This window comes from Giraffa tippelskirchi, chromosome 6, assembly GCF_054371585.1.
Source record: "Giraffa tippelskirchi isolate mGirTip1 chromosome 6, T2T-mGirTip1v1.2.pri, whole genome shotgun sequence".
Classification (NCBI taxonomy): Eukaryota; Metazoa; Chordata; class Mammalia; order Artiodactyla; family Giraffidae; genus Giraffa; species Giraffa tippelskirchi.
Genome location: NC_137280.1, coordinates 164,397,979 through 164,423,947, shown reverse-complemented (window position 1 = coordinate 164,423,947; position 25,969 = coordinate 164,397,979). Strand labels below are relative to the sequence as shown.

General features: G+C 37.7%; 1 protein-coding gene across 7 annotated transcripts in view; it reads left to right on the top strand.

Annotated features, from left to right (window-relative positions):
* The window catches only part of MCTP1 (multiple C2 and transmembrane domain containing 1), a 544,348-nt gene that overhangs the window by 280,556 nt on the left and 237,823 nt on the right, over window positions 1-25,969 (top strand). For all 7 annotated transcript variants that reach the window (XM_081498745.1, XM_081498744.1, XM_081498743.1 and 4 more), the window contains 3 exons: window positions 10,955-11,097; window positions 19,286-19,365; window positions 24,063-24,168. In XM_081498745.1, coding sequence (XP_081354871.1) covers window positions 10,955-11,097; window positions 19,286-19,365; window positions 24,063-24,168 — 329 coding nt within the window. The remainder of the gene's footprint in view (window positions 1-10,954; window positions 11,098-19,285; window positions 19,366-24,062; window positions 24,169-25,969) is intronic.

Genomic DNA, 25,969 nt, shown 5'->3' with positions numbered 1-25,969 from the left:
AGTCATTCAGGGCTGGGGTGAGAGTTGAAGAGGGACACAGACTCTGGAGAGAAGCTGTGAGTTTGAGGCGCTGCCAAGATGTGCTGTAGAATAGAGATCTGGTCAAAGATGAGTCTGGAGCAACTAGCAAAGATCTATTTGTTTGTCTTGGTAGAACTTTATTCTGAAACCAGTGAGAGCAATGAAGAACTTAAAGCAAGGGAGTAATGTCAAGTTTTTGTTTCATAAAAAAATCTCTAGGCATAAGATTTTGGAGAAAGAGTTGGAGTGGGGAATACTAGCGCAAGGAGAAAAAGAAGAGACTATTAACTTTTCTTTTTCTCAAATTGAATGCGTGGATATGCCCAGGGATGGGTTATTCAAGTGCCATGCATTTGTGATACATTTTAGTCATACTGTAATATAATTGTCTTGAAATTGGTTCAGTTAATGATAGTAATCAATCAACGGGAGTCATAAAACTCTTTTCATTGTTATTACTTACAGTTTTGATTTATGAAGAGGATTTCACTTTCCTTTTACAGTAGTAATAACTTTTTTAGTGGATGTATTCTGTGGACTCCGGTCATTTTAATGTCAGTTTTCATGGTCCTTCCTTATACATAGGCTTATTTATGTGATGATTATTATTATTTATAGGATGTTTTTTCTTGATTTAACAAATCCAGTAGAATTGCCATCTCTACATAATTAGTAGGAAGAAGTATCCTGAAACATTACTTTTCTGCTATATATCCATGTATTCTTAAATGGTTAAGGAAGGTAACTAAATAGTAACTGTTTTCTCAACTGAAATGAATTATTCAACATGGAAAATCAAAGGCTTGGTACCTATTTTGATGAATTGTAGTTCTTTATTTCATTTTAATTATGTTGATTCAAATTTCAATTGTGGTATAATTAAATTAGTTTGTCTTCATGTTGAATATGATTAAGAGTAAGAGTAATTGCTAATAGTTATTGAATGTTTATTTTGTGCTAGGAACTATGCTAAGTACTTATATGTATTATGTAACTAAACTCTCACAATGACCTTAATGAGGTTCTGCATTCTCCTCTAGGGGCTTCCCAGGTGGCACTAGTGGTAAAAAAAAAAAAATCTGCCTGAGTTAAATAACTTGTCCAAGTTCACAGAGCTACTTGAGTGCCAGAGCTGAGGTTAGAACCCAGGCTAACTTGGACTTTGGGCTCTCAGCCACTACCCTATACTTCACCAAACCACCTCTGTTAGGGATGGAGTGATCCTGTGTCTTCCTCCCCTTCAAAAGTATGTTAAATGATTTTATACTATTTAATTAGATTTTTTCTATGGAGCACCATTGAACAATTTAGTTCTTTTGCAGAGAACCCCAGGTTCGGGCATTGGAATAAGTGCCCAGCTTAGCAAATATGTTAATAGCAATGCATGTATGTAGTATTAAAGCTTGCATTCATACAGTCAATGAATATTTATTGATTAGTTGAGTACCTGATCTGTGGTAGGTTCTGGGATGCATACGAAGTCTCTGCCCTCAAGAGATTTCTGTCTCATGGAGATAAAAGACACTAAAGAAATTATCTCCCCAGTCAGATTCCCTCATACTGGTCTAACTGCTACTCTGATGTGATAATGGTTCAGAATCCATGCTTGCCAAGTTCACTGAGATCCACAGCTTCCTACTGTGGAATCCAGTTTCTGACTGGGACACCTTACAAGTGGGCTGAGCTCAGAAGTGACAGTTTGAGATACATGAGATAGGTCAGTTGATTGGTTAGGATCACGCAGGAGATGGGGGTTCGATCCCTGGGTGGGGAAGATCCCCTGGAGTAGGAAATGGCAACCCACTCCAGTACTCTTGCCTGGAGGATCCCGTGGACAGAGGAGCCTGGCGGGCTACAGCCCATGGGGTCACAAAGACTTGGACACAGCTGAGCACACAAGCGCGCATGGAATAGTACTCTTGGAGCCTAGAATCAAATAGATCTTGACTGGGGCAGGCAGCCTAATCTCTCTGAACCAGTTTACTCATCTATATAGTAAAGTACTAAGTATAAAGTATAGTGCTAAGAATATTAATGTGTTCATTGATTGAACAAATATTTATTGGATGCATCTGCTGTGCTGGTTGAACCTACCTCACAGGGCTACAGTTGTAACTCAATAAAATATTATATGAAAAACCCCAGGCACAAAATTTAGTTCCCTCCTACCTCAGCCCATTTTTTTCTTTACGAGATACTATCTTCCATTTGGTAAGTGAGAAACCCCAGTGCCCAGGAATGGCCAGGTTGTAGGAAAATCTGATTCATACCCACCTAGTCTTATGAAACTTAATCGAATGGATTGAGGAGAGTACAGCTATTTAGGTTATAGTTAGAAAAGGAAATGCTTAAATTTTTTAAGGAAAGTTTTTATAGGAAAGCTAAATGCTTAAGTTTTTAAAAATGGTGTTTGTTCTTGTTTGGTTAGGATGGCTGTAAAAACATAATAACATATTCTACAAGAATTCCAGAGTAAATTGTTTCTCTTAGAATAAACAACATGCTTAAATGATGAGAAATGTATTTGTGTCTCTAGAATCTGTGCATTGAACCCTGATCACAGAGGGAGCTCCCGGGGTGGGAGGAGTAGGGCCCTTGGAAAGGATGGCTGTGACATCCAGAACACTCTTCTCACTGCAGTTGCTCTTATGCCATAGATTAATTTGCAAATAATTCATATTCAAAATTAAAGCAGTACTTGTCTAAGTCACTGTGAAAAAATGTAAGTAACCACTTCCCCCCCCTGCTTTAGTCTACCTAAACTTCTAGAAGTTATCAGGAAATTGTAGGTTCCACCTATAATTTATGCCATGTGTGAAGGGGAATTTGAGTGAGCTGTATTTACCCCCAACCCAACATTTGTCATTTTTTTCTTAAATATTCAGAACTCTGCATTTATAAAAGATAAATAAGCTCCAAAATTACTCATAAAAATCACAGTCTATTCTGTCACCTACACTTTCTCTATATTCTGTGTCTGGAAGTGCCTTCTCCCCATCAAAGAAATACATTGACTTAGTTCAGTCCTATATTGCATTTTGTCACTGTATTAGATTTCATTCACCTATATTCTGTATCATGGGAACTTCATTAACTAGCAATTTAAAAATCACTGAAATAGTCATTCCTCAATATGCAAAAAATGTTATTTTAATAACATTAAGCCACATGTGATTATAAACTTTTTGCATTTTAATAAAATTATTTAGGCCTATGTAATGTCTCCATGGTAGAGCATTGCAAATCTCTAAAAAAATGAAGAAGGAATGAGCTTAAGGAATAATTTTAATGTATAAATGAGGTACCTCTCTTGAAGATTTTTTAAATCATTAGTAAAAATAAATTTATATAAAAATATAATCTATAGCTCTGAGTACACTTTGAACGTCTCTATTTTTGCCGGTCTCTATCAAGTGTGAAGGATGTTGTTATAGTAAAGATATTTTTTTCTGTTGTATTTGGTCAACAGAAGTAGAGCTTTATATATTTGTTGAAAGATTGGATACCTTCAGGAAGATCCACCGTAAATTTGAATTCTTTTTAACTGTTCACACTCAGTATTTATATTCACTTCTCTTTTTTTTCCATTGTCTTCTTTCTTTTTCTTCGTCTTCCTCCTCCTTCCCTTTCTCCTTTCTTATAAAGACTGAGTTTTGATTTCACATTATTTTTTATTTGAAGTAGGCATTACTGAATAACTATAGCCCCCAAAACAGGAATAGCTGTTTCTGTTTCATTACACACTAGGTTTGGGATAAGACTGATTTAAACTTGTTAACCAGGAGGCTCATTTATTCTGCAAATGAAAAACAAGAGACTCATTCCTAGATGGCTGTTTACATTTTAAATAGCTTTCACACAGTTTTAAGGAAAGGAAGCCTGCCCCCTTGTGTATGCTGTGTTTACTGCTACACAAAAGGAGACCTATTCAGGTAAAGCTTAGTTCTATGTTGGACTTAAACTACAGTAAAGGCTAAATAATCACACAAACTAGTGAAATGCCACATAGATGTCCAGATTCAAAAACAAAATAAAAACCGTAGTTGAGGGGCGTGTTTTTATTTACTACATGAGGGAACATTATACAAACCATCTAATTCCTCTTTTTCAAACAATTTGATCCTATGGTTCAGATATATGCAATTAAAATTCTCTAAGTCTACAATACTCTAGACTTTTTAAAGCATAGAATTTAAAGTTATAATATAAAATAATAATACTTTAAAATTAAATTATCTGAAGTTAATGCTATGTGATGAAATGAATGCGTGAAAGGTTATTCTTGAATATGGTATTAATAATCATAAAATCTGAATTTTATTTTAGGGTTAACACTTCCTAGATTCTTCTCCTGTATTTCTTTACCCTGTTTCCATTGTATTATCACCATAAAAAATATTGTAATGAGGATCACAGTCCAACTTGTAACAACAAAGTACAAGTTGCTGGAAAATGCCTGAGAGCCCCCAAGTGTACAGCAGTGATGCCTTTGAAAAGCAGAACCTCAGGCTTCCCAGTAATTTGACAACTGTTGGTGCCATCTTGTGGTTGAGTGCAATATTGCAACAAATCAGTACTGGCACTTGAATTTAATGTCTGAGTTTTTTGAAACAACAAACTAAATCCCTTTTTGTGTATGTGTGTTAATATATTTATTAAGGGTTAAACACAAGTTAAAGGCTTGGATTTACTGGGAGCTTTATTATAATAAAATGACTTCAGTTCACTGGGAAGTTTATTACAATAAAAGAACCCTCAAAACATCTGAAACTTCCTCATATATGAAATACAATAAAGTAGCATTTCCCAAATTAGTCCTGAAAGATACACTCAGGAAGAATAGACTCTATGGTCAAAGAAGCCTGGTAAATGCCACCTGTTCTATCCCCTCTGCTATTAACTGCCGAGGACATAGGTTCAATCCCTAGTCAGAGAACTTAGATCTTACAAACTGTACCAATCAAAAATGATAATAATAATTCTTTTTAAAAAAGGCTATAGAAAATTAATCTCTTTAATTTTGTTTCAAACCAGCATTTTCCAAATATGCTTGACCACAGAATTCTTTTTTAAAAAACAAATAACATTTGTCAATATTACCAGGTAATAAAGTGATTACCTTCCAACGTAAAAGATTAGAGCATTAGGTGCAAATCTTTTACTGAAGCTAAATTTAACGAATGATATCCCCAGTTCTGTGTTGGAATCACAGACTGAAGGTCTTGCCCTTGAAATTAAGGACTCTTAAGTTACTGAAGGTCCCCTCGGTTACAATGACAAATTAAACAATGAGAAATTTCTTAAGGAATTTGACTATTAAAAATTATTGAATTCTAATAGTAGCACCTAGAAGCCTCTGAATGATGGTTGGAAAAGGAGCAGTGTCACAGATTTTATCCTGTGGAGTTAGAACACAGCAGGGAAAGTCAGGTAACTGACTCACTATTTGTTCTGCATTCAGAGCTGTTTTCCTGTACTTATGCCTCTAAGCTTTGCTAATATATTTACTGTCTCCAATCCAAGTTACTCTGTGGCCAAAGGCACATATTTATAAAATATTTCACCATCATAATATCTTTTCAGTTCAGTGCAGTCGCTCAGTCGTGTCTGACTCTTTGCGACCCCATGAACCGCAGCACACCAGGCCTCCCTGTCCATCACTAACTCCCTGAGTCCACCCAAACCCACGTCCATCAAGTAGGTGATGCCATCCAGCCATCTCATCCTCTGTCGTCCCCTTCTCCTCCTGCCCTCAATCTTTCCCAGCATCAGGGTCTTTTCCAATGAGTTAGCTCTTCGCATCAGGTGGCAAAAATATTGGAGTTTCAGCTTCAACATCAGTCCTTCCAATGAACACTCAGGACTGATCTCCTTTAGGATGGACTGGTTGGATCTCCTTGTAGTCCAAGGGACTCTCAAGAATCTTCTCCAACACCACAGTTCAAAAGCATCAATTCTTCAGTGCTCAGCTTTCTTTATAGTCCAACTCTCACATCCATACATGGCCACTGGAAAAACCATAGCCTTGACTAGATGGAACTTTGTTGGCAAAAAATGTCTCTGCTTTTTAATATGCTATCTAGGTTGTTCATAACTTTCCTTCCAAGGAGTAAGCGTCTTTTAATTTCATGGCTGCAGTCACCATCTGCAGTGATTTTGGAGCCCCAAAAAATAATCAGCCACTGTTTCCACTGTTTCCCCATCTATCTGCCATGAAGTGATGGGACCGGATGCCATGATCTTAGTTTTCTGAATGTTGAGCTTTAAGCCAACTTTTTCACTCTCCACTTTCACTTTCATCCAGAGGCTCTTTAGTTCTTCTTTGCTTTCTGCCATAAGGGTGGTGTCATCTGCATATCTGAGGTTATTGATATTTCTCCCGGAAATCTTGATTCCAGCTTGTGCTTCCTCCAGCCCAGTGTTTCTCATGATGTACTCTGCATATAAGTTAAATAAGCAGGGTGACAATATACAGCCCTGACGTACTCCTTTTCCTATTTGGAACCAGTCTGTTGTTCCATGTCCAGTTCTAACTGTTGCTTCCTGACCTGCATCTTTTCAGAATCCCTTGAAGCAGCCTTTCTGTCTGTCTTATGCCAATCCCTGAGATCTTTGTGCCTATCACAGACTCAAAAATCTGTCCCTAAACATTTACCCTTAGACCGACTCTTGCTATCTAAATTGCCATTTCTTAAGGCCGTTGGATATTTACTGCCTCAAGTGGAATCACGGATGTTATACCAAGCATGATAAATGTTAGGAAGTGGCCTAATGTAACAATGAAGTTCAAGCCCCAGCATCCTAGCTGTGTGACTTTTGGGGAATCTACTGACTTGTTCCATGCTGTGGTTTCTACAACTATCAACTAGATAACACCCGAACTCACCTTATACTTGTTAGGTTAGTATGTTATCTTTGACATAGTAAGTGTTCGATAAATGTTAACTGGAGTCATCTAGATTCTCTTTTGTAATTTAAGTTCTGTCATCAAGACCTGCAGGATTCTAGAAACTGTTGTCCCTAACTCTTTTGACAGCATAGACAGTGGTTGAGGAAAATGTTTCCGGCTTGCACTAAGAAACAGATTACTTCTGAAAAAGATTTAGTTGCGAGTCTATAGTCTTCTGTGCTGAATCATCAGCTATGTCAGTTGTTTACATAATAGCTAAATTAAATAGTGTGGGATACTAATATCAATAATTGTTAAGAAACACAAAGCCAACCTCCTTGAAATCAGTTTTCTTGTAAAAGACTTATTCGTACTTTTTTGGACCAAACGAATACAAGATTGTCGCACCTTGAAGGCAGTGAATGGTTTGCGATCAAGTTACAGGAAAAGCTTTGACTGGGCTGGGCTCCCGATTTCAAATCTGACCTGGAGCAACATTTCCTAGTTTTCTTATGTCTAGGATGGAGACAACAGACTCCCAGAGACCTTAGGGGGATTAAAACAAATAAGTATGAGAGTTTTAGACGCCCATTTTATAGACCAATAAGCTACTTGTCAATGTTAGTATTTTTTATAGAATCAGATTATTCGACATCATTGCATATTAATTCTATAATGGTGTTTTAGAGTTAAAAAAGGAAATTATGGATGTTCAGGTTTCCTAAACATTTGAGTAGGAAGAACACTGGACTTACCATCTAAAGTCTAAATTTGCCTTTCTTCCTGTTACTTGCTAGCTTCTTATGTGGTTTGGTGCAAATCACACTGAATCCCAAATTGTTTCTCCCCTGCAATCTAAGTGGATAACATATGCTTTTACCAACTTTACAGGGTCATCATGAGGAAGTATTGAACAGTACGCTGTACACTGTAAACTCTATAGTTATTCATTTACTCATTCATTGAACAAATCCTTCCTGAGTGTCTGTTCCGCCCCAGACACTGTGTCATGGGATAGGACAGAGTCCTGCCCTCATGGGGCTTATAGCCAATGGAAAAATTCCTATACTAATCGAATAGGTGTACACATTAACCCGTAAGTAGCGTAATGATTAGTACTATTACTCAAGAGAGCAAATGCCAGGAGAAAATAACAAAGAAACCTATTTCTGATTGGGATGTTGAGCAAAACAGCCTGTAGCAAATTATATTTTTAAACTAAGACCTGAAAGATAATAAGTATCTGTCAGGCAAAAAAAGTGGGGGGGGAAGAGAAGGGAAAGGAAGGGGTTTTTAAGCAGAGAAGCTGGTTGGAAGATGCTAAGACTGGAAGCAGAAAAGAACTTCTAGTAACAGGACAGCTGGAACATAGTGGAGGCCAAAAATGAAGGTGGAAAGATGGTGAGTTCCATATGCCAGGTTAGAGATTTGGGGTTTTATTATAGGTGTGGTTGAAAGGTGTTGAGACGTGTTAAGCAAAGAAGGAAGAATATTTAATCTGCATTTTTAAAAGATCAGTCTGGCTGACGTACAGAGAATTAATGAAGGACCCAGCCCAGTTAGGAAGTTATTACAGCTGCACAGCAAAGAAATTGTGGTAGCTTATTGAGAATGGAGACACAGAAGACAGATTCGTGATATATTTTGGAGGAGAATTAATTGGACTTGGTGGTGTATGGAGGATGATTTCTCAGTGTCTTGGTGGAGGAAATGTCAAAGAGTGGAGCCCTTAACCCCCATGACAAAGCCTGAGGGAGGGGCACCCTGAGAAGGAGAGGATCCAGGCCCATTAAAGTGCTAACACGGGGATGTCTGTAAGGTATCCACATGGAGGTGGCCAAAGTCCGCAGGAGGAGGGGTCTGCCACCCACGCCAAGTCATTCAGCTGCTCACCAAATATTGATGAGGACCAACAACACGCATGTCTGAGTTTGTACTCAAGTGCTGGAGGTTTAAAAAACAGTGATACAAGTGGCTGTGATCTTACAGAGCTTACTATATTCTAGTAACTTGTAGTAGTTGCATAGGTGATTGTCAAAGTCAAAGGCAGTAACTTGATCTAGAGCATAACTGAGAAAATTCAGATGGATGCAGGGGTGTTAATATCCCTCAAATTATATGCTGTAACTTTCCAGTCCCCAGGGTGCTAGGAATCGCTGTGTTAAAAATAACCATTTTTTCCCTTAATTTATTTAGTTTTAATTGAAGGATAATTACAATATTGGGTTGGATTTCCGCCATACATCAACATGGATCAGCCATATTAAACACTGTGGTCGCATTGACTCCCTTAAAGGATGAATTGTGACACATTACTATTAGGCCTGTATTTACATTAAAAACATTTTTTTTTTTTTAATCTGTCTTGTTGCAATAAAATCAAGCTGTCAAAATGGGAGTTTCACAATGGGAAACTGGGATCGTTGTTCTATTAAACCCAGGTCTAGGCATACAAAAACAAGCCTTATATTTGTATGGGGGATGCCCCCAAATGATTATATAAGAAAAGCCAAATTCCATAAGGCAATCCTTATATTTAGCATAGATATTTATGTGTCATGGAGGTGAGTGGAGTATTGAGGAGGAATACAGGTTGGCAGTTTTAAGTATGTTGTTATTTAGTTGCTTAAGTCATGTCCGACTCTTTGTGACCCCATGGACTAACCCACCAGGCTCCACTCTCCGTGGGATTTTCAGGCAAGAATACTGGAGTGGGTTGCAATTTCCTTCTCCAAGGTGGTTTGAGTATATCAGCATCATAAATCTGTAATATCTAAAACTTACAGAGTGCTTTATAATTTTCTGAGCCCCACTCATATTTTTCTTTAAATCATGTAGATTGGAAAAGACCCTAATGCTGGGTAGGATTGGGGGCAGGAGGAGAAGGGGACGACAGAGGATGAGATGGTTGGATGGCATCACTGACTCGATGGACATGGGTTTGGGTAGACTCCGGGAGTTGGTGATGGACAGAGAGGCCTGGCATGCTGCAATTCATGGGATTGCAAAGAGTCCGACACAACTGAGCGACTGAACTGAACTGAACTGATAGTTGTCAACTATAGTTTCAGGTTGGACAAAACAGAAAGAATGAAACAAGATTTTATTCTAAGGGAGTCAGATCTTGTATAAAGAATTATTTCCTGAGGATGAAGATTGTCACTGTAATGGTTTCCTTGGTGATGTTCCTGATTTACCTTTTCTAGAAATCCTTAATAAGGGCATAGACTCATTAGGCAAGATCGGTCTCATTCATCAGTCAAAATGAGCAATGGTATAAATATATATGAAAGTATATATAGGCCCTTCCCTTTTGCAGATGAACAACAAAAAAAGCACAGATGTTAGAATCAGATAGCCTTGCTTGAAATCCCAACTCCATCTCTTGCTTGCTGTGTACCCATGGGCAGCTCATGTGACACCTCTCCCTTTATCTTTAGAGGGAGCTTGGGAAGTGTTAAGGGATAATATGAAGTTTCAAGATGATTTAATACTCATTTGTCTCCTTCCTCCTGATGCTTTCCTCTGAGACTTCCATCCTTCCCTAATACTCTAAAATTGAAACTTATGAACAAGAGAGAATATGGGATCAAGGATAAAACTGAAGCCCAATTTAAGACTCACCATTTCCTAATCCCATTAGTCTAGTGTAAATTTTTAGCAGCATTTATAAGTCTAAAACTAGTTAAGTCAGCTGAAATCATAGACCATCTTTTTTACAGTTGACCAGATGAAACGTCAGATTAATCTCTATGATTTAAATTAAATTTACATAAGAAGCATGCAATGGAGTTTTTACATACCAGGACAGGGTCACAGTATTAAGATCAGAAAATATGATAATAATAATAATAATAGTATTCTTTACTGTCACTTCAATATTTAAGGGGATATTTAGGAAAAGACACTTAATCTTTATTTCCCATTTGATAAGCTTTATTTAAATTTTATTCCTTTAACTACTTTGTGATATTTAGATGAGCTATTGCCTTACTACTGTAGAAAAGCACGATTAACATGGATTGATCTGTATCTCTTTAACAGGGACAAGTGATCCATACGTGAAGTTTAAAATTGGAAGAAAAGAAGTTTTTAGAAGTAAAATAATACACAAGAATCTCAATCCTGTGTGGGAGGAGAAAGCTTGCCTTCTTGTTGATCATCTTAGGGAGCCATTATATATAAAGGTGAGCCATTTATTTGTTTTTCCCTAATGTAATCTGATGTAGAAACCCTCATTTAATGGTTTTTTAATCACGTCTCTCTGTCTGATAAGCTTTTCCACCAGAGATATGTTCTGCTATACTCAATTCTAATCTGTTGGTGATGAGATAGAGTGAGCAATATTCACCAGGGGAAGCTCATGGGATCATTTTTCTTCCAGACAGTTCTATTTCCAGTCATTTTTAGGAGGACTATGAAGTTCATCTCCTGCTGCTTAGTGCAATTAATGAATTTAACACACTTTGGGAACATATGAAAACAAGTCTCCATGTAATAGAGCAAGAATAAGATCTTGCACAGAACACAATCTTTGTGTTTAAGAATTATTTTAGCATCAGGGGTCTACCATTCCTGGCTGCAAACAAAATGCTTTACTTGGAAGGTGAGGAGATTAAAGATAATAGAGGGAGAAAAACGCCTGTCTCTGTTGCATTATCAAAGATGAAAAAAAGAGTATTTCCTCTCATTTGATGTAGTTTTGAAAAAAGAAAAAGAAGAATTTGTGGAAAGAGTTCACCGTAATTCCTTATTTTACTTTCAAATAAGGAAAAAATACCTGACTTCTGTTTAATTCATGTCTCTGGATACTTATTTTCTTTTCGGCTCCTATGGTCTTATTATCCATCCAGTGACCAAACCTTTTTCTACTTTGACCACATCACATGCCCCATCTTTTTCTCACATGAGCCCCAAATCTCACAGGAGCCCTTTTTCAGCAATCTCTGCACATCCTCCTCCCCCTCAAATCTTTGCTTGTGTTGATTCCAGTCATTTCTCTTTTTCACAAAAAGGCAAAAATAATCAAGATGTTATTAAAATATTAGCAGGACAGTGTATAAAGTTGATGACAAGACAATCTCCAAGTATAGAGTTAATAAGTTTCTAGAAATCATTATGAGGTGAACAGACCTATATTTGCATAAGAAATAGAACCTGTATTTGCATAAGAAACTGTCTCTAGTGGACATTGGTTAAAGGAAATCTGTCTGTTACATAGAATCAGTTTACCCTCTTTTAGCAATCAATATATGATGACCCATGTATTCATGGCCAAGGCTCCCCTCACCTAAGGGAAGATCTCCTGGTCCAAAATGTTAGAAAGAAATGTCTACATGAGAAAAAAAGAAATACCCTTACAATACATAGCTGGAATAATGGATCAAAAAGAAATTTTGAAGAAGATAAGTGGGATGTAAGAAAGTTTTTTCCTAGGGAGGTTTAGAAGAAATAAGTTAGAGCACCTGTAACCATGAAGGAAATGGATAAGAAAGGAAAGCAGAGTTAATAAGGAAAACACCGGACTGCTGGCGTATCATTTCATTTCAGTTCAGTCGCTCAGTTGTTTCCAACTCTTTGTGACCCCATGAACCACAGCACGCCAGGCCTCCCTGTCCATCACCAACTCCCAGAGTTTACCCAAACTCATGTCCGTTGTGCAGAAGGCAATGTCAACCCACTCCAGTACTCTTGCCTGGAAAGTCTCATGGACAAAGGAGCCTGGTAGACTGCAGTCCATGGGGTCACTACAAGTAGGACACGACTGAGCGACATCACTTTCACTTTTCACTTTCATGCATTGGAGAAGGAAATGGCACCCTACTCCAGTGTTCTTGCCTGGAGACTCTCAGGGATGGGGGAGCCTGGTGGGCTACCGTCTATGGGGTCGTGCAGAGTCGGACATGACTGAAGCGACTTAGCAGCAGCAGCAGCAGTGGCCACAAGACTGGAAAAGTTCAGTTTTCATTCCAATCCCAAAGAAGGGCAATGCCAAAGAATGCTCAAACTACTGCACAATTGCACTCATCTCACACGCTAGTAAAGTAATGCTCAAAATTCTCCAAGCCAGGCTTCAGCAATACATGAACCGTGAACTTTCAGATGTTCAAGCTGGTTTTAGAAAAGGCAGAGGAACCAGAGATCAAATTGCCAACATCCAATGGATCATCGAAAAAGCAAAGGAGTTCCAGAAAAACATCTATTTCTGCTTTATTGACTGTGCCAAAGCCTTTGACTGTGTGGATCACAATAAACTGTGGAAAATTCTGAAAGAGATGGGAATACCAGACCACCTGCCCTGACTCTTGAGAAACCTGTATGCAGGTCAGGAAGCAACAGTTAGAACTGGACATGGAACAACAGACTGGTTCCAAATAGGAAAAGGAGTATGTCAAGGCTGTATATTGTCACCCTGCTTATTTAACTTATATGCAGAGTATATCATGAGAAACGTTGGGCTGGAGGAAGCACAAGCTGGAATCAAAATTGCCGGGAGAAATATCAATAACCTCAGATATGCAGATGCTGCTGCTGCTGCTGCTAAGTTGCTTCAGTCATGTCTGAATCTGTGTGACCCCATAGGCAGGCTCCCCCATCCCTGGGATTCTCCAGGCAAGAATACTGGAGTGGGTTGCCAGTTCCTTCTCCAGATACACAGATGACACCACCCTTATGGCAGAAAGTGAAGAAGAACTAAAGAGCCTCTTGATGAAAGTCAAAGAGGGGAGTGAAGAAGTTGGCTTAAAGCTCAACATTCAGAAAACTAAGACCGTGGCATCCTGTCCCATCACTTCATGGCAAGTAGATGGGGAAACAGTGGATACAGTGGCTGATTATTTTGGGGGGTTCCAAAATCACTGCAGATGGTGACTGCAGCCATTAAATTAAAAGACACTTACTCCTTGGAAGGAAAGTTATGACCAACCTAGATAGCATATTAAAAAGCAGAGACATTACTTTGTCAACAAAGGTCCATCTAGTCAAGGCTATGGTTTTTCAAGTAGTCATGTATGGATGTGAGAGTTGGACTATAAAGAAAGCTGAGCACCGAAGAATTGATGCTTTTGAACTGTGGTGTTGAAGAAGATTCTTGAGAGTCCCTTGGACTGCAAGGAGATCCAACCAGTCCATCCTAAAGGAGATCAGTCCTGGGTGTTCATTGGAAGGACTGATGTTGAAGCTGAAACTCCAATACTTTGGCCACCTGATGCGAAGAGCTGACTCTTTTGAAAAGACCCTGATGCTGGGAAAGATTGAGGGCAGGAGGAGAAGGGGATGACAGAGGATGAGATGGTTGGATAGCATCACCGACTCGATGGACATGAGTTTGGGTGGACTCCAGGAGTTGGTGATGGACAGGGAGGCCTGGAGCGCTGCTATTCATGGAGTTGCAAAGAGTTGAGCACCACTGAACAACTGAACTGACTGACTGAAAACTATGTCATGTCATATACCAATGACTGTCAGTTCTGACTGTACATCAGAGTTATCCCTAAAATTTTGAAGAAACTAGGGATCCGTCTCCCCGCCAAAGGTTGTGATTCAGGACCTCTGATTTGGAGTCCAAGCTTCTGTTTCTGAAAATGTATTGCTTTGTATAGAATATTTAAATACATAGGTAAATAAATTTAAAATGTATAGATAGAATTTAAAATTTAAAATGTATAGACAAATAAACTCGATCAGAATAAAGTATTTCTTGTTCTGAACTCACTTGAGAATGAAGAGGGGCGTTACTTAGTCCCAGTCAGCTTCTACCTAATACTACCTCATGTGTCCAACTCAGGGAGCAGAGGGTCTGAAAACGTATTTCTTTGTATAGAAACAAAATGTGTTCTGTTTCTGTGAATAGTTGGAATGGAACTATTTCACAACCATAAACAGTAGAGCACCCAAACAAATTTATTTCAGAGTTAGATGTTTGTATTATCTTTGTCTGGAATGGTTCAAAAGTATTTCCTAAGTGCATGAATCAAGAATCTCAATTGTTTTAGACAAAAAATAAATAGCAAAGCAAAACATGGCTCTACCTGCTTTTAGCTTATGGATGAAGACTGTGTGAAGTTATTGAGTCTTAGATGGAATCTGCAGTCCCAGCTTCATCATAATAGTAACTACCGTCTACAGAGCACTGTGCTAATTGCCAGACCTACCTTGTCTCGTGTAATCCTTTCAATAACGCTGTAAGTAGCTTTTCTCACCTCCATTTTACAGGTGAATGAGGCTCCCAGAGATGAAGGGTTTGCTTATGTCCTCCCAGCAATTAAGCAACATAGCTTCTGTTTTCCGTTAAAGATAACTAGTTGCAATGGCCACAGTTAGGTTTTATTTATTTTATAATGTCAGTTTTATGACTTGAAGTTTAATTATTCTTTTAAAGTGAAATGGTTGTTTTGAAACTGCCTAGGTATGAAAATGCATCATAGACATACTTGTATGAGTAGCATCTTATATCTTGGGCCAAGGGTACCTGGGTACCTATGTGACCTGAGTACTTTTATTTCCCCTTCCCCTTATGTCTTCTCGCTTCACTCACATGCCACTGTCTCTCATTGTCTTCCTAAGCATCTTACATAAAATAGCAGTTCCCATCACTCCCGTTCCCTCTGATATTTTTCTTCATGGCACTTACCACCACCTAACATGTTTTTTATTGTCTGCATCCCTTCATATATTAAGGATCCCTCCCTTTATTTTGTTCACTGCAGTATTTCCAGTGTCTTAAGCAATATTTGGCACATTGCAGGTGCCCATCAAACATTTTCCAAGTAAATGAATGAATAAATATATGAATCATTTGAACTGCCCCAAATACAATCTCCCCTGAAGTCATAATTACCTATGAAACATTTCATTCATTTAAGCTAATAAATTGCCATTCCTATTGAAGCCAGTGTGAGTTGAGTTTTCTGTTACTTGTACCCAAAAGCATTTTAACTGATTCATTTCCTAATCCAGTTTCCATAGAAAACAATTGAATCAAGATGATAAATAAAGTCATTGATCAGAATAAAGCATTTCTTGTTCTGAACTCGCTTGAGAATGAAGAGAGATGTTACTTAGTCCCAATCAGCTTCTACCTAATATTACCTAATGTTTCCAACTCATGGAGCGGAGGGTCTGTGAAAGCAAGAATCTCAAATAAATTGTTCACATTTGAATTCCCAGTGCTTTACCCAGAGTGGGTGCCCAAATTATATTTGTTCAATTTAAAGATGTTCTGTGTCTGAAATCCGTTACAAGAAGTGACTCCGACTTCTTCCTAATCCTAGTATTTGGGGGTAAGTAAAATAAATATTTTAAGCTTTGGATTCCTTATCTGACAAATGGAAGCAATGCTTTGTTCACTGAGTTGTAAAAGAGTGAAATTTATTAATAAAAATCTATATGATGTGTTTAAGGCAGTGCCTTATATATGGTAAATGTTGGATAAACATTAATCATCATTAACTGTACTTATTGCAGTGGGAGTACTTCTCCTATTTCATCTCTCTCTATTGCTCTCTATTTTCTGACATTTCATCTAGAGCAATAAACTGACATATAAATTGACAAATACTTTATAGAGCTTGGCTGCAAATTTCATTGCTAACAGTTTCATTAACGAATGGATTCTGGTGTTTGCATTCTTCCCCCTGTTAATGCCTTTGCTGATTAATAGGAATTGAGAACTAATGTAAATATCTAGCATTGCTGCTGCTGCTGCTAAGTCGCTTCAGTCGTGTCCGACTCTGTGCTACCCCATAGACGACAGCCCACCAGGCTCCGCCGTCCCTAGGATTCTCCAGGCAAGAATACTGGAGTGGGTTGCCATTTCCTTCTCCAGTGCATGAAAGGGAAAAGTGAAAGTGAAGTCGCTCAGTCGTGTCCGACTCCTAGCGACCCCATGGACTGTAGCCCACTAGGCTCCTCTGTCCATGAGATTTTCCAGGCAAGAGGACTGGAGTGGGGTGCCATTGCCTTCTCCGAAATATCTAGCATTAGGATGATAGAAAAGACTCCCCATGAGACTAAACAGAGTTTGAATGTTGAATCACCCATTTGAGCTGTCTACACTGATCAAGTCACTGGATTCGCAGCTTTCCACATTATATGTGTAGATGTACCCCAGGTGATCTCATGGTTATAGGTCGCTGTAGTCTTCCCAAGATTTTAATCCTTAGGCTGATACAATTAGAAGAGATTGCACAAGAGAGATTTCTCTAATTTTGGTGTAAATTTTATGTTGTAAAATACACTACTGCAGCCGTTTGCAAATACCAAGGTGTCAGTTGCGTAAGATATGCCACTGAGCAGATGACTAAAGCTCAGAAGTGTAATTGATCAAGGAGAATATTTATTGCAGGAGTGCTGCGCTTTCTACAACAAATGTACTCCTGAAAGGTTGTATGTAAATCAAATGACTATAAATTGAATAATTTAAATGGCATTAGAGGAGCTTATAACTTAAATAAATCCCTTGTGGCTCTTCCAATTTAAGAATCCCTTTGTAATGCAAAGTATGTATTTTTTGTTTAAATATCAATTTTCTACATATTAAGTTTGTTTAAATTGCAGTACACATATATTACTAGAGGGAAAGAAAAGTAACTGATGCAGGATTTCTGTACATACTATTCCCTCTGCTTAGAACTTTCTAGCTAGTGTGTCATGAATTGGGCAGAGTAGCGCTGACCAGTGGATTCTCGTAGCCTGGAGAGTGCGATGGTCTGGCTCATCCTTTTAAGAGCAGACTTGCCTATTCATGCTCATTTACAGTGTACAATACAGTGATTTTCCATTTGAAAAGGTCAGGCACACAGCTCTAAACTTCCTCTAGCAGCATTTTTTCAATCTTCCAAGCTTTCCCTGATTACCAATGTACTTTTTTTCTCTTTCGTACCCTGTTCTTTTCTTTACAACAGTTATTAAAATTTGTGATTGTAACACCTGGACACTTCCTGGAATAACATCTGTCTCTCTCACTAAACTATAAGCACTGACAATTCACCACAGTTTACTGCACGTCTAGCACATTATCTGGCACATAATAAGTATTTAATCAATGTTGGCTGAGGAATTACGTGAGTAAGAAAATGTTTGTGTGTGTTAGTTGCTCAGTCCTGCCCAACTCTTTGCAATTCCATCAACTATAGCCTGCCAGGCTCCTCTGTCCATGGGATGCTCCAGGCAAAGATACTGGAGTGGGTTGCCTTTCCTTCTCCAGGGATCAAACCTGGGTCTCCTGCGTTGCAGGAAGTTTCTTTACCATCTGAGCCACCAGGGAAGCCCAAGAAAAAGTTTAAACAAATGGAAATTAGCCAACTCTCACTTAGAATTCTTTGGAAAAGGCCCAGTCTGATCTAGCTCTGAGTTCTCTCCCCATCTTCCCTCACATCTCCATCTTTCTCAATTTGCTCCAGCCACGCTGGCTACTGGCCGATTCTTGAACATGCTAATCGCTTGCTGTTTCCTTCACCTGGACTGCTCTTCCCAATGCAGGCTCTACACAAACACACTTCCTCCAGAGGCCTTCCTGGACTCCGATATAAAATATCAGCTCCCAACACACTCCCTTACACTTTTGTCTCCATGGTGCTCCTCGCAGAACTCTACATATCTATTCGGGTTTTTATTGACTCTCCCAGCTATGGAACATAGGATCCAGAAGGTTAAGCACATTGCTTGTCTTGTTCATCATAGTATGAATGTGAACCATGAAAGGCGCAAAAGAGACACATGATTTTGACAGAAGAAATATATCCTTTTCTTTTTCTGTATATTTGTTGTTATTAGTTACATTAATATCATCCCTGAATAATTGCTTGTGACAATAAAAACTTAATTTAAGCATAGTATAACTTTATAAAGTGCTATAGTCATAATATCTTAATGTTTACTTACTGTATATGTTTAAAACAACATTGTCCTAGAATATCAGGGGATATGTCTTCAATGACCTGAAAAAAATACAGAAATTGGAGCCCTGTCATCATCACCTACAGCCCATTTTGGAAGACATATTTGTTGAATTTCAAACCAATTCAGTTTACCTTTCAGTAATACTAATACACCTTCTATATTGAGGGGTAAATTTCCTTAGCCTGTGGTTCCCACATTTTTGACGATTTACTATATTTTATTTGATTTTGTTATTCATCTTCTGTAAAGTTCTATTTTATTTAAAATCATATAATTTAGTTACAAAATTAAATGTAATTCTCTTTGAATGTTTTGTGAGACCCTAGCATTTCAAAACATAAAAACAAATAAAGTTTTAAAAATAAATCTGAGAAAATTTGATTGACTTTGGTGACATAGAAAAAATATTTTATAATATTTTTAAGGTTTATATCAGAACTGTTCATAATAATGTCTGTGTCTTTGGCTCTGTAGGTGTTTGACTATGACTTTGGACTGCAGGATGACTTTATGGGCTCAGCCTTTCTGGATCTCACACAACTGGAGTTAAACAGGTAATTTTTGGACTGTTGTAATCACTATACCTTGTTGTGAAGCTAGACCTTTGCAACAGAAAATGTCAACAGATCTGGGTTCTTGTTGCTGTTTTGTCAGTTATGGTTGTGAGCCTTCATACTAGCCTGCCTTTGTCAAGTATATCTTTCTCACTTACTCAGTGGAAATAATAGCATCTTCCCGCACTATCTCACTGACAACAACTATTCAGCAGAAACATTCTTAAGACACGTACTTTGTTTTCCAGACTGTGCCAAGTACCAGGAATCTAGACTGACACATTCTTCGCTCTAACATTGCTGGTGTGGTTGTAGTGAGGCATGAAGAAGATTATACATGTTAATCATAATCATTAATTTAAGAATGAAGCCACCATTTGATATTGATTAACACATCATTGGTATTGGTTAATACACCATGGGTACTAGCTCAATCGGTAAAACAGCTCCCTGCAGTGCAGGAGACCTGGGTTCGATTCCTGGGTTGGGAAGATCCCCTGGAGAAGGAGATCACAACCCACTCCAGTATCTTGCCTGGAGAATCCCACAGACAGAAGCCTGGTGGGCTACAGTCCATGGGGTCACAAGAATCGGACACGACTTAGAGACCAAACCACTACCACAGAAGAAAAAATAGATTTTCAAAGGTCTAAAGCAGTGTTGAAATAGGTTGCAAAGGAAGCTGTGAGCTCATCTTTGGTGGTTTTAAAGAGATGTTTTAGATGATGATATCATATATCCGGTAGCAGGAATAGTGGAAAGCAGGAAAGCAGAGTAGTGAGCCAGATCACTACTTTATACTTTACATGTAGATGAAATATAAATAGTAGAACCCTTATGTGTTACAGTCTGAGCATGATGGCAGCTAGTTGGTCTTCCATTGATCATTTGTGCCTCACATTGGCCAAAAGAGCAGCGTTTTCCTTACTTCCTACGTGTCCTTCATTCCACCCCAGAATCTAGTGCAGGCCATTGCTCAGGCTACTTACTCAGGGTGATAACTGGCTCCCCGTCTCCCCATGTCTGTCCTCGAAGGTGTTGTACGTGGTCCATTATCATGAAACACCTCCAGCTAGAATGGGCTGTGCTGCTCCTCTCCAAAGGCCACAGTTATTTTCTCCCTAGACCCTGCATAAGGATCTGCAAATTATGAAGCTGAAACATAGAGCACAAATTTCTCTTTTTCTCTGTTAAATACAAATTATTGGTGAAAAATATTTTAAGTGGAAAAAAGGGGGATGGTTAAAAAAATTCAAATATTATACATAAGCATCTGGTGTTTATTTTGCCACATTCATTCTTTTGTGAATTTAGTGAACTATTCCCTCCCCTCACAACCACTTAAACATTAAGTTACCACTTTAAAAAAATCACATATTCATGTATGCCATTGCATTCTGTGTATAGAAATCAGCAGCTTCTGGGTATAGACAGATGGATAGCAATAGCAGCCATATAAATAATTAGGCTGCTGTATAATGCATTAAGGTATGCTTTTGAAGAAAACAATAATCATCATAAAGCAATTGCAAATATTCTTAAGCCTTTATCATGTAATCATTATAGAAATGTAATTAAGGTTTTGCTGTTAATTTTTTAATGTCATCATTATTACAGGAAAATGATCCAAATAAAATTGTAACCCCATGTAAAGACATGTGTGTATACATATGTGTATGTACATGTGTGTATGTACAAATATGTATTATATACATATATAATATAATGCCGAATGTGCATTTGTTAAAAGGATCAAGTTGTTACTGTCAAACCATAATGATTAGTTATAACTAAAATTAATATTGGAACAATTTGCATCACAGCTCTTATAATTTATATGTATTATCAGTTTGATTGGTTCCTTATGCTTCAGTTAAAACCTCTAACATCAAAAAACCATCCAGATTTCTCACAGCATCATTCCTTGAATCGGTGAATTAAGAATCATGTGAAAGAGTATCCTAGTATTGTAAAATCTTAACATTGGAAAGTGGCTGTGTTTCCCCTAAATTGCTTGGGCACATTTGTGAATATATAGATTTCCAGACCGCAGGCTGGATCTACAGAATGAGAGTCATCATGAGTAGAGTTCAGGATCATGCTCTTTTTAAGAGCTTCCTAGTTGATTCTGAAGTGCAGCCAGGATTGAAAGTTTTTATTTGGACCACCTTTCCCATCAAGCCCTTTCCCCAAGACTAGAATTTGGCTGTATCATTCACTAAAACTTAAGCTCCATGAAGATAAGTGTCTTATATGTGGTCTTGACCACTGATTTTTACCCAGAACATAGTACAGTGTTCATTTCCTGTTTTGTGAGTTAAATGAATAAATGATTGAACAACCAAAGGAATATTCCTAATTTGCCAGCATTTCAAGATTCAAGTTTGATGCTAAGTGTTCTACAGTCACTTAGGTTTATGAAGTACAGGAACCCCTTTTTTCAATATTAATTAAAATATGGAAATAAGATATTACCTATACCTTGTCAGTTGAAGGTATATTTTGCATTATTTTCCAAAAGTTATTGTGGGTAATATTGAGTAATTCATAATCTCTTCCCCAGAGATACTTTTCTAATTCTGAAGCCTTCTGAATATTGGTCACCTCTTTTAAGTGTTGGTTTCCTTGAATTTCTGAATCTAAACAGTATTTAGGCATAGTTTTAAATAGACAAAACTAGACGCATTATTTTAAATATTAGTAGCTCAGTCGGTAAAGAATCTGCCTGCAGCGCAGGAGACCCAGGTTTGATCCCTGGGTCGAGAAGATTCCCTGGAGAAGGAACTGGCAACCCACTCCATTATTCTTGCCTGGAGAATCCCATGGACAGAGGAGCCTGGCAGGCTGCAGTCCATGGAGTCGCAAGGGTCAGACACAACTTAGCGACTATACCACCACTATTCATTGTTTTAAAGTATGTGTATAATGTATATCAGGCAAATTATATGTGATATTTTCCTCTTCTCCCACTCATCTGTTTACTCTAAATCATACTCTACCTAGAAGGTGGGGTGGGTGGAGGTGGGACGGAAGCTCAGAAGGGAGGGGATATACACATACTTAGAGCTGATTCATGCTCTTGTACTGCAGAAACCAACACAACTTGTAAAGCAGTTATCCTCCAATTAAAAATAAATTTTAAAAAATCATACTCCTGGTTTAAAAAAGAAATTCCGAAGAACTAAAAGGAAGGTAGAGATCAATAAAAGACCCTCATTTAGTTGTTGGACTCCAATTTGTAGAAAATAGTTGCTATTGCTTTCTGTGTGTTTAAGAGCTCATAGAGATGTATCTTACAGGTTTCTCAATACTTCCTTCTTGTACTTTCTTGGCCTTTCCAGTAACTCCATGACCTTCTAGAACCCCCTGAAGGACTGAAACTTAGGTGTATGAATACAGTTATCTGTTTGGCCCAGGATCTTATTGGATAACTTAATATGTTGATGGTATTTTAATAACAACAAAAACTGTACCAGGAAATTAAAGGAAAGCAAAATTACTTTTCGTCTTAAAAATAATAAATTGTTGATATAAGATATACTTTGGCTTATTAATTTAATGACTGTTTAGAACCTTTTTAATATTATATATATATTTAATTGAAGCATAGTTGACATGCAATATAGGTTTCATGTATACAACATTGTGGTTTGACATTTACAGGCATTACAAAGTGATTCCAGTAAACTTAGTAACCATCTCTCATCATACAAAGTTATTACAACATTGTTGACTATATTTTCTATGCTGTAGATTACATCCCCATGTATTTATTTAATGACTGGAAATTTATGTATCTTAATCCCCTTCATCTGTTTGATCTGTTCCCCTGCTCCCTCCCTTCTAGCAACCGTTTGTTCTGTTTATCTGTGAGTCTGTTTTGTTTTGTTTGTTCATTTGTTTTGTTTGGTTTTAGATTCAGCATATAACTGAAATCATACAGTATTTGTCTTTGTGTGACTTACTTCACTTAGCATAATACCCTCCAAGTCCATCCATATTGTTGCAAATGGCACGGTTTCATTATTTTTATGGCTGAGTAATATTCCTTTGTGTGCACATACCTCATCTTATTTATCCATTCATCTATTGGTGGAGACTTTGGTTGCTTCCATATCTTGGCTATTGTAAATAATGCTGCAATAAACATAGGGGTCTATATATCTCTTCCAGTTAGTGTTTTTGTTTTCTCTGGATAGATACCCAGGAGTGGAATTGCTTGATCATCTGATAGTTCTGTTTTTAATTATTTGTGGAATCTCCATACCATTTTCCATAGTGGCCTCACCAATTTAAATTTCCACTAAAAATGTACAAGTGTTTCTTTTTCTCTACAATCTCACCAACACCTATTTGTTGCTTCTTTGATAATTGCCATTCTGACAGGTGTGAGGTGATATCTCATTGTGGTTTTGATTTGCATTTCCCTGATAATTAGTGATTTTTGAGCATTGTTTTACGTGTCTGTTGGCCATGTGCCCATCTCTTCTTGTAAACAAGTCTATTTAGGTCTTGTGCACATTTTGAAATCCAATTGCTTGGGGTTTTTTAATAATGAATTATATGAGTTCTTCATACATTTTGGGTATTAAACCCTTATTGGATGTTATCATTTGCAACTATCTTTTCTCGTTCAGTAGATTGCCTTTTGTTGCTGGTTTCCTTCATGCTCAATATCTTAACATTTTATATCATAGGCCCACGGATGTGACCTTAACACTGAAAGACCCCCACTATCCTGACCATGACCTTGGAATCATTTTGCTCTCAGTCATCCTTACCCCTAAAGAAGGAGAACATGTGGTAAGTGCCCACAGAGTCTGGTTGTAGCTTTCTTGCTCCCACTTGTTTGAATGTTGTGAGCCTTCTCTGAACACAGAGGTGATATTAAAGACAAGCAGCATAAGAAAGTGTGGCCTTTTCTTTCTTTCTATGAGTATCTTGTGTATCAGCAGTCTAGGTGTATCGTGTCTTTTGAATTCAAATTTCTTATTCTGTTCTCTAGGTCAGGACCTCTTACTGTAAATAAGAGACACATTTGCATCTTTTATCATAATGTTATTTTCCAATTTCAGACATGTTATATTGTATCGAACAGTGGTATTCACTCAGGGATTATATTTACTGGTGAACTGAATATTTTGAATTCCACATAGAGGTATCCAGACCCTACTGTTTTGATTGTACTGTCAAATGTACCATAACAAAGAAAATGAGGTGAAATTACAATAGAATTTCTCCTTTCTGGTATTTGATGAATGATAAGTGAGTACTTTTCATCTTCTTGATGGGCTTCCAATATTGGCAGTACCAATTTTCTAGCTTTTGCTGTCTGTACTTCCTTGCATACCATGCTGCTATGAAAAACTGACAAGGGATACAGAAAAGCTAACTACTCCAGCACTGTTGAAGTGATGGTAAAAAATATATATCTCAGGTTTGACCTGCATCAATATGCTTGCCAGTACACTTTCTGCTGCAATTTACCAAAGATTATTTATTAGACTCAGGGTACTTTCATGTACTAAGAGCTATTCTCATTAATTCTGATTGCAACACATTTTAAGAGTAGAAATATTTAATAATTTTTAGGAAAATTTAAACACTCTTTTTCAGCAATGTGTGTATTTCTGTCTTAAAATAGTGCATGATTAAAGTTGGTATATGTTTTCTACTGGAAACGTATTAATATTATTGGCATTTTCCCCTAGATTGTAAATAAAAATAATGAGTTACAGTTTCAGGTGAGAAAGAGTTTTAAACTCATTGAGAAACTCACCTTTTCCAGTGTACTTTTCTCTATCCTTTCTAAAAATTAAACAGTGAGCACACCTGTTCATATATAATATTTGTTAAGTATGATTTAAGTCCCTATACTTTATTCAGTGAGGAAGAAAATTTACTTTTTGAACAAGTGCTGTCTAATAATAGCTACATTGAGAACTTAGCATGGTGAAAGAATGTATGTATGTTCATAGGCATAGTCTTTTGTGGGCAAATGGAAGAGTAGGTGATGTTTTTTCACAGAGAACATTTAGAAATAAAAGCTCATCATTCTGAAAGTTACCAATTCAGAATATAATATTTCACCCAGTGTAGACCAAGGAGTATATCCTATGTGGCTAGTCCATACACAGGAATAATATAAATATTCATTTATTCCTTTATTCAAATTAACCTGGTATTCATCAGGAACCTACTATGAGCTAAATCCTATGCTAGACCCTTGAGCTTCCCTGCTGGCTCAGTGGTAAAGAATCTGCCTGCCGATGCAGGAGATGCAGGTTCGATCCCTGGGTTGGAAAGATCTCCTGGAAAAGGAAATGGCAACCCACTCCAGTATTCTTGCCTGGGAAATCCCATGGACAGAGAAGCCTGGCAGACTACAGCCCGTGGGGTTGCTAAGGAGACACAGACACAACTTAGCGACTAAAACAGCAACAACATGCTAAACCTTTAGGATTCAGTAGAACTGAAATGCAGTGGAGAGCTCGGAAATCATATAATCCCAGCAGGAAATGTAAAATGACAGCTGCTTTAAGTGCCATGAAAGAGAAGTAACGTGCCGCTGTAGAGAAAATAGAGGTGAATTTGTTCTAGTCAT